Raw genomic sequence first — 17,885 nt, 5'->3', positions numbered from 1 at the left:
GTTTGTATTCTTATCAAGAAAAAAGGCAAGGTGGGTGCAATGAAACCCCCTTCTGTTTCTACGATGCTATACAAATTCATGAAAGCTAATTTTACATGAAGCTCAATGCACATCTCTCCGGATCATAGCCGCAATGGAAATGTCCCCAGATGTCCCTCGTTGCCTTCCAAAATTGCTCTTAACTCTAATCAGGTTCATGTGATGAGCCACGCAAACATCTGTGCAGCTGGATGCCGCCCCCTTATTAGCTGCATAATTTGGTTGTTTCGTATTCCATCGAGTTCGGCTGTTTGGCACTGAAAACCTGCAGTGCTGCCTGAATTCTGACAACATCTGTGGTGGTTAATTTGAGCCGGTGGCGCAGTAGGCAGGAGAACAGGTCCAAGAGCTGCGGTCCGGGCGGGGAGAGGCGGTTCACCCGGTCCCGGATCTCCAGCAGCTGCAGCAGAGCCGAGTCCTGCGAGCCCTGGGTGTACGGGTAGTCCAGCTGCAGGATCAGGTCCTGGATCGCTTCCGGGTCAAAGTGCATACTGTAGCCAAACACCTGCATACTGTTTATTTTCATGTAGCCCAGGTTCTGCCCGGGCTCCAGGAACTCGATGGGCTCGTAGTAGACCGACCCGTTCCCGTGAGCCGCGGGGGCCTTGATCCGGCTCCGCAGGTAGAAGTGGACCGTCTCAAAAAAGGTCTTCCACTTGTTCCCTAAAGTCAATGTCCAGTTGTAACAGTCTAGGGGGATGTCTAATTTAGTCCTCTCCCAGTCCGGGTAGCTGTCCTGGTCGATGGGCATGATCCAGCTCTCTGAGTGACTGCCCCCGAACGGGTTAATGTAGACAGACAGCACGGGCTCCAGGGTGCTGTTCTTGGTAAGGCAGATCTGCAGGGACATCCCCAGGAGCATGTGCACGTGGTTGGACTTGTACTTGTTGCTCTTCAGCGTCAGCAGCATCCTCTTCCTCCACGACGGGTCGAACCAGTTGTTGAGCCTCACGTCGTTGCTGACGAAGATCCCGTGGATGCCGATGCGGCTGTCTCGCTTCTGGAGCAGGTAGCGCAGCTCCAGGTCTTGGAGGTCCGTCTCGAAGCCGATGTAGTGGTCCGTGGAGTCGGGCACCTCGTTGCGGCAGAGGCCCTGGCTCAGCATGTAGCCCGGGTTGCAGGTGGCGCAGCGGGAGCGGTTCTCGTAGGAGCACGAGGCGCAGAACTGGCCTTCTCCCACGGAGCAGGGGAGGACGCCTTGGCAGGGGGGGTGTTCGTAGGGGCAGGAGCAGGTCCGCGTCTCCTCCATGTAGAAACCGATGTGGTTGTTCTCGCTGCAGTACACAATGGAGAGGATGTAGTTCAGCCAGTAGCTGAAGGACCTGCAGCACAGAAAAAAAAACATCATACTATTATACTACTACTACTACTACTACTACTACTACTACTACTACTACTACTACTACTACTACTACTACTACTACTACTAAGACTTTATTCAAGTGCATGCTCACACATACTAAACGTGAAGGTAAGCACACTGTTTTGCATTACTTTTGCATTTAGAAATGCTGCATGAATGATTCAGATGCATTTCTAAACAGTTGTTTACAGGCAGGGCTCAACTGTAAACGTTTTAGTGCTGCTACACACAGTATGGTGCACTCCGCATCATCCTCACTGCACTTTCATGATACCAGGTTCAGAAGAATATATTTGGCAGATAGATTTTTCTATGAATACATCAGTAGTCCAGCGCCACTGCTTCATGTTACAGCTTTGATTTCCTGTTCAAAATGAAACTATTTCAGGTATTCCTCAGCTTTGTGTTTGGCCATGCGAGGGGATTTCTGGGGAAGGTGTTTATTTACTATCCATGCAGGAAGAAGTGTCATGGTATTCCCACACTCCCAGATGAGACGTAAACAATGACAAATGTGGTGTCCACGTGAGTCTCCATCTCCATACAGTACTGTCCGTATATGCAGGGAGAATTTACGGCGGTATACGTGTGCTCATGAAAACTACGGAGAAGGGCAAACGTAAACATAACAACCTTTTCCTCTCACAGCCAAGCCTGCTAGATAAATAAGTCATTATAGATACCACAAGACATTTGGCCATGCAGGCCTATTGCATGTTAATCAAATCTCTTTTTTTGTGTAATGGAAACATTTCTCTCATCTCAGCCCTGTGTTATTATTGCCCACACGGGCATCGTGTGCATATCTCGCCTCCACAGTGGAACGTCGCTGCTCAGCGAGGAGGAAGGCTGCCCTCCCACCGCCCCAGCATGCATCATCACAGTAGGATGTGCAAATACTCCTGGAGATGTGTTGACGAGAAACGGAGTGAGAGCAGGTGGGTGGCATCGGGGAAGAGCTGTTAGCTGTCTGTCAGAACATTTCACAGAGATTAAAACCACAGACAGAGTATCTCTGGCTGGGATCCATTTTGTTTTTGTAACCTTTAAAAAGAAAACTAATTATAACTACCTCCTGAAAGAATGGGAGAATGAAAACTAAACAAGATTGGGGTTTAATACAAAACTACATCGAATGGGGGGCATATTAGTTTGGATTAATACAATCCAGCGAGAAAAATAGATCAGGGTTGAATAGTGAAGCCACAAAAGCAACAATGCTGAGGGTTTGTGTGACTGGAGTTCTGATAGCATGTGAGAATGTCATGGCCATTATTACACACTATTGTTTGTGTCCAATAGAAATGGTTTCATCAGAGAATGAATAGAACCATGCGAAAGAGAACAGAATACAGTACTTGACAGTATCAAATACAGTACTTGACTCCAAAGGATATCTAAAAGAATGGCAAACTGATATCAAAACCATACAGACATGAATTATGGCAATAATTAATATAATCCTATAATAAGTATGATTATATCTTATTATATAGATAGAATATCTATATAATATCTATATAATTATATAATATCTATATAATTCACTGTAACATAAGATACAGAAGGAAATGTAAAGGCAATGTAAAGGCACACCATGAATTTAAAAGCCAATCTCAATGTGTCTAATGTATGACAGCGAGTTAGGCTTATTTAAAGAGCCCTGTCTGCTTGTTTAAGTGAAATCATTTCCCATATGATGAAAACTGGAAAGTGCAAAGTGCCAAGTGCAACTCTTTTCTAAAAACACATTTGGGAAAAAAACACAAACACAGCAGTTTCTTCCGACACATGGGGCTTTGTGAAATTGGAGCAGCGATATTATGTTCTTGATTGATCGCCTTTAAACACTTTTGAACAACGGGAAACAAAAAAAATCCAACGCAGGGTTGACAAATTTGTGGGCGACGTACAATATCTATTCTCCCCTCACCCACCGATGTAGCGCAGATTACATTTCAATATGGGGATACATAGACCTACACACACTCACATCCCAGTGTAGCCAGACCAGACTCTGGGGGATTGCATAGATGCCCTGGATGTTTTAGCGAGCTAGACTAGGACCGTGGCCAAGTCATGAGCACAAAGTGCATTTGCTCTCTTCACGCTTCACAAAAGCTCTCACATATCTGGCCGGTCACAAGGGCCTTGTTTATTACTACTTTATTACCTAATCTCAACGATGATAAAAAAAAAAAGTAACAACCCTAGTATCAAGCCTAGAAGTATTAAACCTGAACTGCAGTGAACTTGGGGGGCGGCTAGGTAGCTCGGCCGGTAGAGCGGGTGTCTAAAGTTGGCAGCTCGCAGCAGTTCGAATCACGGCTGGCTATGTGTCGAAGTGCCCCTGAGAAAGGCACCGAGCCCCTAATTGCTCCAGGGTCGCCGTCTATGGCCGACCCCTTGCCTATTGCATAGCAATAAACCAATTATTGTTATATTATACTTGTATGTTGTTCCTGTGCCACACATTTGCAGGTTTTTGTTAGAGAATCCTTGTTCACTATAGCCTACTGTATTTGTCGAATCCAAAATCCAAACCAAACACCAGCATTCATTATTACATCCTGGATATCCTAACCCTCACCATGGTAACGATGGCATTACATAATCAGAATGAGTCAATGGCAATGTTTGATTGATGGGGTGACACGGTCTCACAGTGTCTCAAACCACAGACGAGGTTGTAAACAGGGTTGGTAACAAAACACATCCGCTCTCATTCGTTATTCCCGGCAGCGCCGTTCACACCAGCGGAATGTCAACAGCAGGGTTTATTATCTCTCACCTCTCTCTCAGCAAGATGATTTTCGGCTGCGTCCGACACCTCTTGCTGAGAGTGAAGAGTTTGTTGACGATGCGGCGGGCTTTGTTGAGGAGCTGCCGGGTGCCGAGCTCCAGCTGTCGGTAGCGGTGGTGGACCGCCGGCTCCATCTTCCAGAAGTACTGGATGGCAGATGTGTTCAGGGCGTAGAACGTCGGGAGTCTCCGCACGAAGTTTTGGAACTCATCTGAAAGGCAGACAGGTGTGGAGGAAAGTTGAACGCCCCCTTGTTGTTCCAGCTGGATGACTTGTTTTATTTCCTCTATTTCCTGCTAATTTCTTTCGGTGGGATGATGTAGTCGGACGGCATTCAAAAATATCACTTTGCAGACAACACATGGGACCTCGTTTGCATGGCTGCGGGGGAAAACTGGGAAAGCGGTATTGTGCGACGTGTATGCTAATGAGGAGAGGCAGAACTAAATACGGGCTGGGGTTTTTTGCATGAAACGCCAAGAACTCAGCCGAAGCTTGGCAAAGTACGCGGGTCCCTCACTGTGAGAGGGTCCAACCAGCCAGACAGATAGAGGAGGAGAAGAAAACATCACCTGCGGGGCGTCAAGCTCAATGAGTTCTAAGGGCATGAAAGGAATAAACAAAATGTTATTCTCAGAGGAGGAGTTGATAGCCATCAACCAGCACAATAGGGTTTGTGCCTGAGAAATCAATAGCAGCTGAATCGTTTAATGAGAGAACGACTGCAGTGTTTACTATGCATATCTGAGTATAAGATCCGTTCATATAGTAGTCATTGGCTTTCCTAGTGATTAGTCATGATCGGTGAGATATGTACTACTGTGAAATTAAAAGTCTGATATAATTGGAAATCAGAATGTCTGATATAAAGCAGTTAAACAGCATGTAATGAAATTTACATTTTAATAATTCAGCGTGGCATTAGACCATACATGTCAACTTGATTAAACATGTTTTGGAATTGTTTATTGGGAAAACAGTAAGAAAAAAAAGACCAAAACAAAACAGACTGGTAAAAACGCTTAAACATTATTTAAATGCTCATTTGCCGGCTCTAATACCAAACAAATTAATCATGCTTCGACATTCCTAGAAATGACATGTTTATTGTCTCTGCGGTCATTTGACTCCATAATGTACCGGTACCCAGTGAATATTATTGTTTGCGTATTTTTAAAATCAGACCCCTGCTGTTGCATTCGTGGAATTAGAGTGCTTCATTGCATGCTAAGTAAATCTGCTTAGGCTGGCATGCTTCCAGGGACAAACAAATTAAAGAAACAGTCTGCTCCTGCCAAGGAAGAATGCGATTTCACCACCGCGACAATGACACCTCATCCTTGAAAGCTAGGCCTCTCTCTCCATCCATTATTATCTTGTCAGCTGCTGAAAACAGCGCTGCAACAATGCTTCCATTTAAAAGCCCGTCCTTCAACACAGCTCGCAGACCCACATCTGCAGAATTACAGGTACTGCTTGATCAATTAAACAATCTCACTGCAAACAAAGCGGGAGGTTAAGTGGGATGGAGTGGATGTTTTTGTTAAATCTGTAGGTTGCTATGGATACCAGCCAAAATCATATGAAAACATTAAAAAAAACGAACCCCCCCCCCAAAAACATAACTTTTCGACTTAACAATTTCACAGCAGTAAAAGTGTAGCTAATTGCCCTGAACGGCCACAGATAACGACCGAATAGGGGCGTCCGCAATCGTCACGGTTGGTGAATCGTCTGACATTTTCAGATGACATTATTGTTGCATCCTTACCTGACTCCTCAAAGTCCTGGTTGGCCAGGTTCCAGGCCTCTCGGATGTGCAGCAGGCTGGCCTCCATAGCCCTCAGGTCCACCGCGGGGCAGTTACACTGCGGGAAGCCCGGGCTGCACTGGCACCAGCAGTCGTTGTCCCGGCACATGAACTGACCCTCCTCGTTACAGCCAATGTAGCTGAGAGCAGCTTGCACGAACCTGGGCCTCAGATACTCTGGCAGGATCGCTTGGAGGCCTGGGGCAAGGACAAACAGAACTTACTACAGTACACCCCAGTACCCGAGCCAACTCTAGTGCATTCCACTGTACTGTATCTGAGGCAACTGTAGCATGTTTCAGCCATTTTTTAGGGACAGCAGAGGCGTGATGTACAATCAATGCTAATGTACAGTAAGTGAAGTGCATGCACACTGACGTTGCTATATCAAAACGGGAATATACATGAACAGCATGTTAGGTTCTATGGACTAACTGTTGAATAATTCATATGGGAAGTTACTAGTGATTTGGATCGTGATCGCGGCTGGCCTGCCGTGAGCGCCGCTGAGATCTAGTCGCCGGGAAAGATTTAATTCCGCCGGCTTGTTCTTACATTTTTTAACATCACTGTCCGCGGTTCACTCAGCGACCCAGTGAGCGCCGACATGAAAGACAGATTGAACCTAAATTCCTTCTGACATGCCCGGCGCCTCTTGTCTAAGGGTGCGAGAGGATAGAGAAACTGTGACAATTCCATCAGAAACTTCTGGGTGGGTTCAATTATGGATGGCCGAACCTTGCAAATGAATCTTGTTTTCAGGACTCTGAACCAGAACGGAGCTGACAGAGTCCAGGTTGTCATAGTTACTGCATCCGAGAGGGCCTGTCCTTGTTTCGGTCACCTGGAGGGAAGAGAGAGGCACATGGCAATAATCCGCACACCGAGAGATAGTGCCGCTAAAGTAATTACATATGCAGTGAGGCTGGGCTGAATGTCAACGTGGAATCAGATTAGCAATAGCCCACACGTTAGTCCCACTGCACTACCACAGGACAAACTATATTACACATTATGTAGACATGTGGTCAAAATCGAATCTAGGACCATTACTTTGTGAGGTAAAGCAGAGGAAAATCGTGTTAGGACATAAGGCTCTGGAGATCATAGGTATTTTGAGGTGTGATTCGTCAAATAAAATATCTAATTCACTGGGAAAAGTGTGTTTGATTTACCATCGAGGGATGGCAGGGTGACTTATGAAGACAAGTCTCAAACATGTCATTTCGAGCAAATACCCATATTCACATGGTTGGTGACAGGTAGAACTGTGAGGTAATTGGCCGTTTGGTGAATGGTGCTGGCTGTACAGTGTGATAGCTGTTTCTGCTAAGCGAGTGGGTCTGTAAGAAGGTCAAGGGTCAAAGAGAGTTTATTGTCTATCCATGGTGATAATGACGCACAGAAGCGATGGAACCAAACATCCCTGTCAAATGAAAAGGGGGAGCAGAATGTGGAGTCTGCAAAAAAAGTACCACAGTAAAAAGAAAAGAGTAGAAAGAAAAGAAAAACACATCTCACATTTTCTTCTTGAAGTCCTGAAAGATGTAACTACATGCGAGCCTCAAAGACATATTCCCGGATTCACGCTGACAAACCAGAAAGACACAGGATCAATGTTCCTTCTTGAGCGCACCGTTAAAGATCGTTCACAATCACAGCTCAACCATCCTTGACAAAAATCCTTGCCTGATTTAGAGCTCGCGTATATCAAGGTTCCTCTGGCACCTGCGAAGACAAACTGCCAAGCCTGCAGGCTTATCCATCTCTCTCCCTGTCACTTACACCATTATTCCAAACGCCACAGTGGCTTCTTTTAATATTTTCCCCATGGGCCAATAAAAGTAACCATAACGCCGCGGTAGATTAATGAGGACCCGTGATCAGTGGCGAGCAGAAATGGGACAATTTCCCCTCTGTGTGCAGAAAAGTTGCCTTTTTTTTACATCTACTTTAAGGTCATGGGGAATACTTGCGAGGAGTGGGACACGTGGATGACAAAAAAACGGTGCTGTGTCTAATTTGTGCGTTTTATGTCATCCCTCAGCACTACCAGATACCAGAGCTGAGAACGCTCAGGCTAGGAAACCTCCTTTGAGCCCCCCAAAAGCAGGGCATAAGATATTCATTACGATTACGGTATGTGATAATTGAAAGACACTTTTTAAATGTTCACTCCGTACTGCAATTTGGGTAATGTTTAAATGGCGGAAGGGAGGGGAAAGAGAGTGGGGAGGGAAAGAGAGAGAGAGAGAGGGGAAGGCAGACAGAGAGAAAGAAAGAGAGAGAGAGAGAGAGAGAGAGAGAGAGAGAAAGAGAGAGAGAGAGAGAGAGAGAGAGAGAGAGAGAGAGAGGGAGAGGGAGAGAGAGAGAGAGAGAGAGAGAGAGAGAGAGAGAGAGAGAGAGAGAGAGAGAGAGAGAGAGAGAGAGAGAGAGGGAGATATTCCACAGCTTCCAACTGCTGGTATTTCCATTCTTTATATTCATGTGTCGGCTCAATTAATTAAAATCCGAGAAAACCTCTACAGGGATCTGCAGATTAATTTCGAACACAGACAGATGTCCGACGTAAAGGGAAAATTGACCGAATTTAAATCTAAAAATGGCTTTTCTATGCATAGCAATGAGACCATCTGCAACACGAGCCGAGCAGAGCATAGCATGCGCGTGGGGAGTTAGCGGTGACTATTAGAGATGAACACGAACACGCAGGAAAAAATGTGTTTGTATTATTTTTAATATCCACAGTAACTTACGGGCCTTTGGAGGGGGTCGTTAAAACACTAAGAAACACATTTAATGAAATGAGATGGATTGGGTTTGGGGAGGTGTGGCGGTGGGGGGAGAAGGGGTGATATTAATATGGCATAATCGAGTGCAATTAAATCATGCTGACTCTGTCAGAAATGTGAACAGCTGCATTTAATGGGACTTGTAATTGCACTTTAAGGCTTTCCTGAAATAAGCAGTTTGTGTTTCTGGGTGATGTCGCGAACGTGACTGGCTTAATTCATCAAGTCGCCAGCGTGCCTTCCACATGTGCTGTTTATGTCTGGCTCCTCTGAGCTAAGCTAATACTTAGAGTCTCTTCAGAGTCAAGCAACCGTCCACTGGAGACCACAGTTCAACGTCTACTCTTCTGATTATTCAAATAACGGTATTAAAGTTAAACCAAGGAAAACAATCCCAGTGCTCAAAAAGCCAAAAAATGCCGTAATGATCGTTTTTACGCTGCAACGGCTCAGATGTCTAGGGAGCTCAATTATTGGCAAAATGTACCCGTTAATATTATCATAATAATGCCACGAAGGCAGAGGCATAAAAACTGATAAAGCCTCATCACTTTGCTTAATACCACCTATGAATTATTCCATAAAAGCAGCGGAAAATGTATCTGAGTGAGCCTGAGTGTTGTCAGATATTTGAATAATAATGGCTTTTAAAAGGCCTTCTATGCAAGCTTGTGTGAAAAAAGTAAGGAATACCATTAATGTTTCATTACGATCGATGCTTATTTCAAATTGCTTTATTCATGCCACCACAGAGAACCAAGCCCTTTTTTAACCACTGAAGCATGCACAGACCCACATTTGCATCCTAGATGTGTTTATACATTCTTTGAGATTCTTTGAGACATTCCAGCAGATGTTTTAAAGCCACTTTGCTGCACTTGGCTTACATTATAATGTCAACCAGAGCTGGGGATGAGCTTATCGACTGAAGAGGAAGGACATTTATGTTTGTATCTACTGTTAGATTATAGTTTTTTGCCCTCATAAAGAAAATAGAGACTCTTTGAAAGTGGAATCAGTGGGGGACCTTTAAGAGGAGCTGGGGTTAGCTGGAGCGCATGAGCCTCTTTAAAGGAGAACTTGGTTATGCTCTTGCAAGGGGCTAAGACGCTCCTTTGGATTTTACTGAACTGCTGCTCCAGGCTTAATGCTCTTGCTCTGGTCCGACACTGCTGTAGAGAGGGAAACGGAGTTGGAATAATATTATTATCTTCAAATTCCTCACAGCCTACGACGGAGACGGGTTTGACTCATGACCCAGACAGACATCCGATTGTAACCCGTAACCCGGCAACTTGTTTGGCAACCCGTGGCACATCGGTTGGCGTAACCTCCTGTGGAAGTTTTCCCTGTAGTCCATAAGGCTTTCGATAGAAACATGTAAAACGTTGTCTTGTTTTAATCAGGGATTCATCCTTTTAAGGCGCAAGCCGTGGCTACGTGTCAAAGGGGACAATAGAGATACTGTTTATCATTACGTTTGAATAATGAAGATAAGAAATCAGAAATATTGTCTTAATGAATTATTCATCAATACATGAGAGATCAAACAAGACAAAGTGCTTTGTTTTTTTTCTTCTGGTTATCCCCGTAAAATCTGTTCAACATTGTGAACTGCGGTCGCCAACTCCACGTTTCTCACTGCGATTTCTCTGTTGTGTTTCAAAAAGCTTCTAATTTTCTGTATTCTGATGCAAATGAACCATAACAGGACATATCTGAGAGAAGCAGCAAATTGGGTCACTCCTTCTCAGTTCTCTCGCCTATCAGTGGGAAGTTGTTGTTCCAGCTAATTGCAATAATACCTCAGTGGAAATAAACCTGGGTTGTAAATCAACTTGAGGGACACTGATGTATGTCCCCTCTCAGCTCGCTGTAGCACTTCCTGTCAGCTGCGCGTTCTCGCCGGTAGGTTAAAGCACCGTTTATTACGGACGGCGAACCCGGCGCTCTCCATACGTCTTCTATTCATTAGCACATGACACCTTAACTCATACCCAAAATGGCTGACAAATGGGATGAGCGCTCGAAGAAAATTATTGAAATGGAGCAGGAGATTCATCACACTGATGCGTAATTGTAGAGGCGCGCTCTGCTCTTTTTTTTTTTCTTCCTTCCTTCCTTCTCAAAGCTATTTCATTTCCACTCCTCCTCCCTCCCGCCCTCCCTTATGTTGAACCCAAACTGCTATTCTGTAGCTTCTCGTTCTGTGCCTGCCAGGGGCTGGCTTCTTTTTTTTTTATCCTCTAGAAAATATGTTATCTCTTATAGCCAGGGTCCGGCAGCTCTCCTTAAAGGCAGTATGTATTGCCATCCATCTTCATCGGGGCGAGGGTAAAAAAATCCATGTTCTGAATTAAAGGCTGCTGATGCTGTGAATATTTCACATCAGTCACTTCAAACTGCCTCACAAACAAATGCACCTCAGAGGACTTTGGCTCTATTCATCTCAATCAAGACGGTTTTAGCAGCACTTTGGTCGTGGAGGACACTGCCAAAAGAGCCATGTGTCCTGTTGCCAATTCACTTTATACAATATATGGTGTTATCTATGTTGGGCCTGCAGCAGGGGGTTGCAGTGGAATAAGTCAATGACAAATGGTTACTGTCTTTGAAAGTGTAAGTGAGTTTTTTTGTTTAACCCAAGCCACACCTTTCTAAGTGAACGAGCGGAATGAGTCGCTGAACGTTTACAACTGCGTTAGGGACGACCGTCTCATTAAAAGCGTTGCAGCTTGTTCCCCCTCGGAACATTCTTTTAAAGTGGTTGCCGAACTCTTTTCTTCTGCAGCCTTCTGATGAAAAAAACACGACCATGTCTTGCAGAGCCAAGTCTCAAGTCGTGACCCTAGAGAAATTGGCCATGGCCCACATTAGGTACCAAACCCGCCATGTTGATAATACTGGAGAGGCCCCTAGTGTTAATCCTTTTATTACCACCTCTGCGTGTAAATAAATCACAGCCACACGTGAAAACTAATCACTCTCAAGGCAAAAAAAAAATATGGCGTCATGTTGTGCAAAGGGCGCACAGGCTCGTTTTCTGTAATAACGACTGACAAAAGTGATAAATGAACACAGCTTGGAGGTATTGGGGATGAACGGTAAGGACGCTATTTACATTATATTCATATCCTCTGACTGTTATGCACAGTACCCTCCCAGCACACTTAGCTACAGCTCACACCGGATTACACTACAATGGGGGGGCGAAGGGTTACTCTATGTCTTTAACATCACGTGTCGTCAATCTAACCTTACATACCGTGTTTGCGATGGAAGCAAAGCAATCTGAGTGTGCGTGTGTGTGTGTGTGTGTGTGTATGTGTGTGGGAGAGAGAGAGAGAGGGGGGGGGGGGTGGAGCTAGGGGACTAGAGTTCCTACCTTGCAATATTTTCAACTGTTTTGGGAGAGAGAGAGAGAGAGAGAGAGAGAGAGAGAGAGAGAGAGAGAGAGAGAGAGAGAGAGAGAGAGAGAGAGGAGAGGGAGAGTCCGTCATGACTTTTCACGAGCTGACCACTACTCTCAGGACTGCCGAGTCGCTAACTATCCTCCGCCGTAGACTGAAGACGTCCATCTCTTCAGGCTACATCTTAATTGTTCCTCCTAAAGACCTCCTCATCCTCATTCCCCCCCTGTACAGTTTCTCTACTATAAATACATTTTGAAAAAGAAAAGAAAAAATAAGTAATCCTTCATTCTTCCAGCATTGTAACAGCCAATTGCCCCTGGTCATAACCTAGATTACTTTTTTCTTACGATGACTGATGGATAGATGATTCACTTACTTAGACACATGTGACAGGGGCTGGTGAAAGGGGTAGCAAGTCAGGAACTGTGAAGTCATGAGTTTAGGATCACTAAATGCGAACTCAGCTTGTTCTCGATTCACTGTATGGTCTGCCGTCCTGCTTTGTACTCGGTGAGTGTTGATGATGTCTTGTAAACAAACGTACGTTTTAGGACGTGTTCAAAAGCAAGGACTGAGTGATCATCTTGTCATGTGTTTTTACCATGTTCATGTTCTAGCAGCATGTTGTGCTAAACATGCAGATGTTAGATATGTTACAGAGCGATGTTCTTGGTTGTTAGCTGCTAGCTAGCGCGATGAAGCACAGTTTTGATTCAGGGAAATTATTTAGTTTGACCCAAATGTGAATTTGAAAACATTCAAATAAGCATATCTTCTATTCATCTTACAATCTGCACTTCCATCTGTAAAAAAAAATAATAAAAAAAAGAAGAAAAATGACCTTGCCGACTTGGGGAACAAAACACCAGCTCCTGTGTTTGTTGTAAGTCGCTTTGGATAAATGTTGTCTACTAAGAAATGTAAATGTCATGTAAATGTAGAGAGAGAGAGAGACTCGAGAGACAGAGCAGTTTACCTTGATGGCAGTGGAGGCTATCTGGATGTGGTGCAGCTTGTGTGTGTGTGTGTGTGTGTGTGTGTGTGTTTGTGCATGCTTGCATGCTTAGCGTGTGCCTTTACAGAGGGTGAGAGAGAGAGAGAGAGAGAGAGAGAGAGAGCAGTTTAGGCTATCTGGATGTGGTGCAGCTTGCGTGTGTGTGTGTGTGTGTGTGTGTGTGTGTGTGTGTGTGTGTGTGTGTGTGCGTCTTAATGTATGCCTTTACAGAGAGTGAGAGAGAAAGCAAGAGAGACTAGACAGAGCAGTTTACCTTGATAGCAGTGGAGGCGATCTGGATGTGGTGCAGCTTGCGCAAGGTGCTCTCTCTGTCTATGAAGTAGGAGGCGGCCAGCTGGTGCAGAGCCTCCAGAGTCACAGCGGTGCTGTTGGCCTCGGTCACTTCAGCCGTCCTACTCAGTCTCCTCTTGTCCACAAAGATCATTAGGGACTCCTCCCCTGCGTGCGTAAACACACACACACACACACACACACACACACACACACACACACACAGACGCGCACGCACACGCACACACACACACGCACGCACACACACACACGCACGCACACACACACACACGCACAGACACACACAGACACACACAAACATGCCCACTGAGCATTGCGACTTAGGGGTGAAACAAAGCTCCAAACCCCCCCACTAACAACACCTACTGCGAGGCTGACACTGATGTGCTATCTCCAGCCTACTACAATAAGAGGAGGCAGGTTAATCCCACAAGGTTGGAGCTACTGAATGTAAAAAGCTTTTCCCGAACAGAACACTGTTCAATAGATCCTTGAAGAAAAAAATCGGTGATTTTTTTTTTTACCTCCCAGGGTGGCTGAAAGCAGGAAGTGGGTTCCGTATTTCCTGATGATGCTGTCTGTGAGGGCGCTGAGACTAGGGCGCCTGCCCAGCTGCCTGATGGTCTGGAGGAACTCGGGGTCGAGAGGTAGAGCGAAGCCATTGTTGTCTCGTCTCTCTAGAGCCAGGCTGTTCACCTTCCAGCGGCCAAACTCCCTGCAAAGTCACATACACACGCACACGCACGCACACACACACACACACACACACACACACACACACGCATCCACACAAGCACGTACGTACATGCACGCACACACACACACACAGTCTCCATTAGGAAACACCCTCCATCATAGTCAAGCACAGGAGATAGAAAAAAGGGCGTAGGAGCATATTTCAGCTGGAGACAGTGAATAGATTATAGATAAACATACCCAGCCATATCTGTTTTTGTATATATATATATATATATATATATATACAGGGCCGGTCCTAGGCATCTAGGTGCCCTAGGCGAGAGTATGATTTGATGCCCCCCGCCCAAAAAAAGGGGCGCCACCACCACCACCACCACATTAAGCCACCAGTACTGCCTCATCACCACCGACACATTCAACAGTAAAAATATGGACAACAATGGTTTCAAGACAAAAATAGACAGTAGGCTGAGACATATTTTCATAGAGACTTTTTTTTTTGGCCATTTGGCGCCCTAGGCGACCGCCTAGTTCGCCTATGCCTAGGACCGGCCCTGTATATATATGCTCTATCCGTTTTAAAATAACAAAACAGAAATGCTGTTGTTCCAATCGAAAAGTGGACAGGAACCAACTCGCCCGCCTTGAAAGACACTCATATTCAGAATCGGTCCATGCTGGGCGGAAATTATGATTCCTGCACGACCTCTCCTCCTGCGCTATTCAAGTCTTGTGTGACGTTTTTTTTTCTTCAGATGAACGGATGCCATGCTGCTTTCCTACCGAGCTGTGAGAATCACTTCGCTCTGTCGCGGAAGGGGGGGAAAAAAACAACCAAAAACATTTTACATAAATGGTGCAATCTCTTAGTTGTTTAGAGTCACATTGGAGTCCCAGCGGTTGGGGGGGGACGGGGGGACGGGGGACCGTCTGTAATCACGGAGGAAGGCATGCTGCTCTCTGGGCTCTCCGTGGAGTAAGAGTAGGGCCCCCCTCTCGTGATAAAGGTGTTTGAAATTCAGCCTGGCAGAGAACGACGCCAACGGGTCTTTATCTAGCGCACAACAGAGCGGCTGCTGCTCGATGCATAGATTACCGTGCTCAAATAAAGCCCCCTTAATAACTAAAAGGGTTGAAGTGGTCAAGCCTGTTAAAGGAGAAACAATTGACGGTAAGCCTCTCAGCCACATTATGATTGTGTCTGTTAAAAAAAAACGGGTACATGTGTTTTTCCCAAAACAACAATGAGGAGAGCTAACGGTTTTACACCTCCCCTCACGTCGTCTGTGAGGTGACCGAGAGGCCAACCGCCTCGCGCGTCGGTAGAATTCCGCTGGCCTTGTTTACGAATATAAACACATTCACACACACACACACACACACACACACACACACACACACACACACACAGACACACAGACACACACACACACACACACACACACACACACACACACACACACTCACACACACACACACACACACACACACACACACACACACACAAACTAGACTGTGCAACACTTATTTTCTTGGCCAGAACTCCCTGGAACCTTCCCCCGCCCCCCCCTCCCCCCCCGCCCCCCCACCCCGGAGTCCAGGCTTACTGTCAATCAAAATCCCACCAAAGAGAACAGCCCCCGTGAGAAAAAATAAATAAATCCCTTCCAGAAAAACCAGCTCATTAGGGCCCCGTTTCATGTCGGCGTGCCTCCATAACGAGGGAACATTACAAGTTGTTCCTGCAAGTGAAGGGGACTGTGAGAAGGAGTGGAGGGACGCGAGGGAGAGCTTAACCGTGATCGACACGCACACTCGCTGGCGCTGGCTGATGGACAGTTATAGATTGCACCGGGGCAAGACACGCAGGCACACCACAGACACAGACACACACAGACACACACAGCCTCACAGACACACCCACCCACACAAATACACCCACCCACACATATACACACATACACACACACACATACACACACACACACACAAAAATACACTCACCCACACACACACCCACATCCCCCCCCCCCCCACACACACACACACCCACACCCACACACCCACACACCCACACACACACACACACACCCACACATACCCCCTCCCCACACACACACACGCAGGGCTGACAAACAGGGACCATCGGGGGGGGGGGGGGTCCTTGTAGAGCTACCTGTCAGCCTCCCTACTGAGACTGCTGGGGCAACATGGGAATCAGCAGAGAGGAGGAGGGAGCCACAGGCAAGCAGTCAAGTCTAGAAAGGGAGTGACTCCACGTCCGTCAGCACTCAGCTTTTTGGAGAGGGCTCAGATTCCGCAGGGTACCCGAGGGGGGCCGGGGCACTTCACTAACAAATCAGAGCCCCCTGACATTTATAGAGAGGGAATTATAATAATGTGAGCGTTCCCATTAATATTTGATAATGTCAGTGTGTGACTGTGTTCAGTGTGTGAGGGAACACGTCGATCGCGCTCTTGTTTTTTTCTTCTTTTTACGATTTGTTTCGCTCAAGTTACTTCAGAGAGTTTTGGTGACGATATGCCGTGTGTCCTTTGTGCTTGACCTTGTGATTAGATTAGATTAGATCCGGCGTTATTGTCATCGCAGAGTACAAGTACTAGACAACGAAATGCAGTTTAGCAGAGCTTGTGACTGTAATGTCATGTAATTGACATCATGACCCCATTTCCTCTGCAGTTAAACATCTGTCTAGCATTCCAACATCTCCATACTGTGTCATCTCTCTACACTAGACACCAGAAGACAACAAGCCTTGACTTTAATATCGAGTAGCCTAGTGGAAAATGAGAACACACCATCGTACAGTAGGTCGGGTTCACCCCAGATACTAAAATAACCTATTGGGCAAAAACAGTTAGTCAATGTAGGCTTAGGCTCAAAGTTACTTCAAGGACCTCCCTAAAGAGAATTATGTGGCTAGTAGAGTGTTGGTCTAAAGTAGTGACATCCACGCTTCATTCAGTGAGACAGACACTGTTAAAATAAGTCGACTAGCGAGCGGTTTAGCCTACACATCTTTTCAAAGTTGAACACATTCTCCTACTTAGACTCTTTCCACCGAGACTTTAATCTGACGTGACGTTGATCCGCCCGAGATGCGCTCACCCCTCAGGAACAAAGAGGGAAGCGAGAATGGTAACTAACGAACAAAGATTCCTCTGTGACTTCTTCAAAGTGAGCTAGCGATACACAGCCGTCACGTCGACAGCACAAAAGGTGCGCGCACCCACGCCAGCTTGAAGTCAAATGTACATTCAAAGGGGCACATGCCAGCTCCTCTAATTGAGCTGCTTGCGATTCTGTATGTGTGAGAGAGAGAGAGAGAGAGAGAGAGAGAGAGAGAGAGAGAGAGAGGGGGGGGGGGGGGGGGGTAGGGAGGGAGGGAGTGTAATGGCATGGTTTACAGCTATAATCAAAAACTGACTTAACGATCGCTGTATGAACACCCCAAGAAAATGCCACCAACTTCAAACACATCAACACATCAAAGTATCAACGTATCAAAGCATCAAGTATGTGAACGTGTTTCATGCCGTTTGAAACTTTCTTCCCAAAAAATCGGTGTATGGATTATGCATCATGGCGTGCCCATATCTTCTGTGTACTGTCATTTGAACAGCTGAACAGCTGATTAT

The 17,885-nt window shown here is 45.9% G+C and overlaps 1 protein-coding gene across 1 annotated transcript in view; it reads right to left on the bottom strand.

The window, feature by feature from the left end:
• Positions 1-244: 244 nt before the first annotated feature.
• Positions 245-17,885, bottom strand: part of brinp3a.1 (bone morphogenetic protein/retinoic acid inducible neural-specific 3a, tandem duplicate 1) — a gene marked incomplete at both ends in the record, with an annotated part of 24,352 nt that continues 6,711 nt past the window's right edge. Inside the window, 6 exons of the mRNA XM_080537145.1 lie at positions 245-1,361; positions 4,194-4,416; positions 5,977-6,213; positions 6,754-6,859; positions 13,489-13,673; positions 14,051-14,241. Coding sequence (XP_080393271.1) covers positions 245-1,361; positions 4,194-4,416; positions 5,977-6,213; positions 6,754-6,859; positions 13,489-13,673; positions 14,051-14,241 — 2,059 coding nt within the window. The remainder of the gene's footprint in view (positions 1,362-4,193; positions 4,417-5,976; positions 6,214-6,753; positions 6,860-13,488; positions 13,674-14,050; positions 14,242-17,885) is intronic.

This window comes from Nansenia antarctica (genome assembly GCF_963989245.1).
Source record: "Nansenia antarctica genome assembly, chromosome: 7".
Lineage (NCBI taxonomy): Eukaryota > Metazoa > Chordata > Actinopteri > Argentiniformes > Microstomatidae > Nansenia > Nansenia antarctica.
The sequence above is the reverse complement of the archived record's forward strand: the minus strand, read 5'-3'. Positions and strand labels throughout refer to the sequence as shown.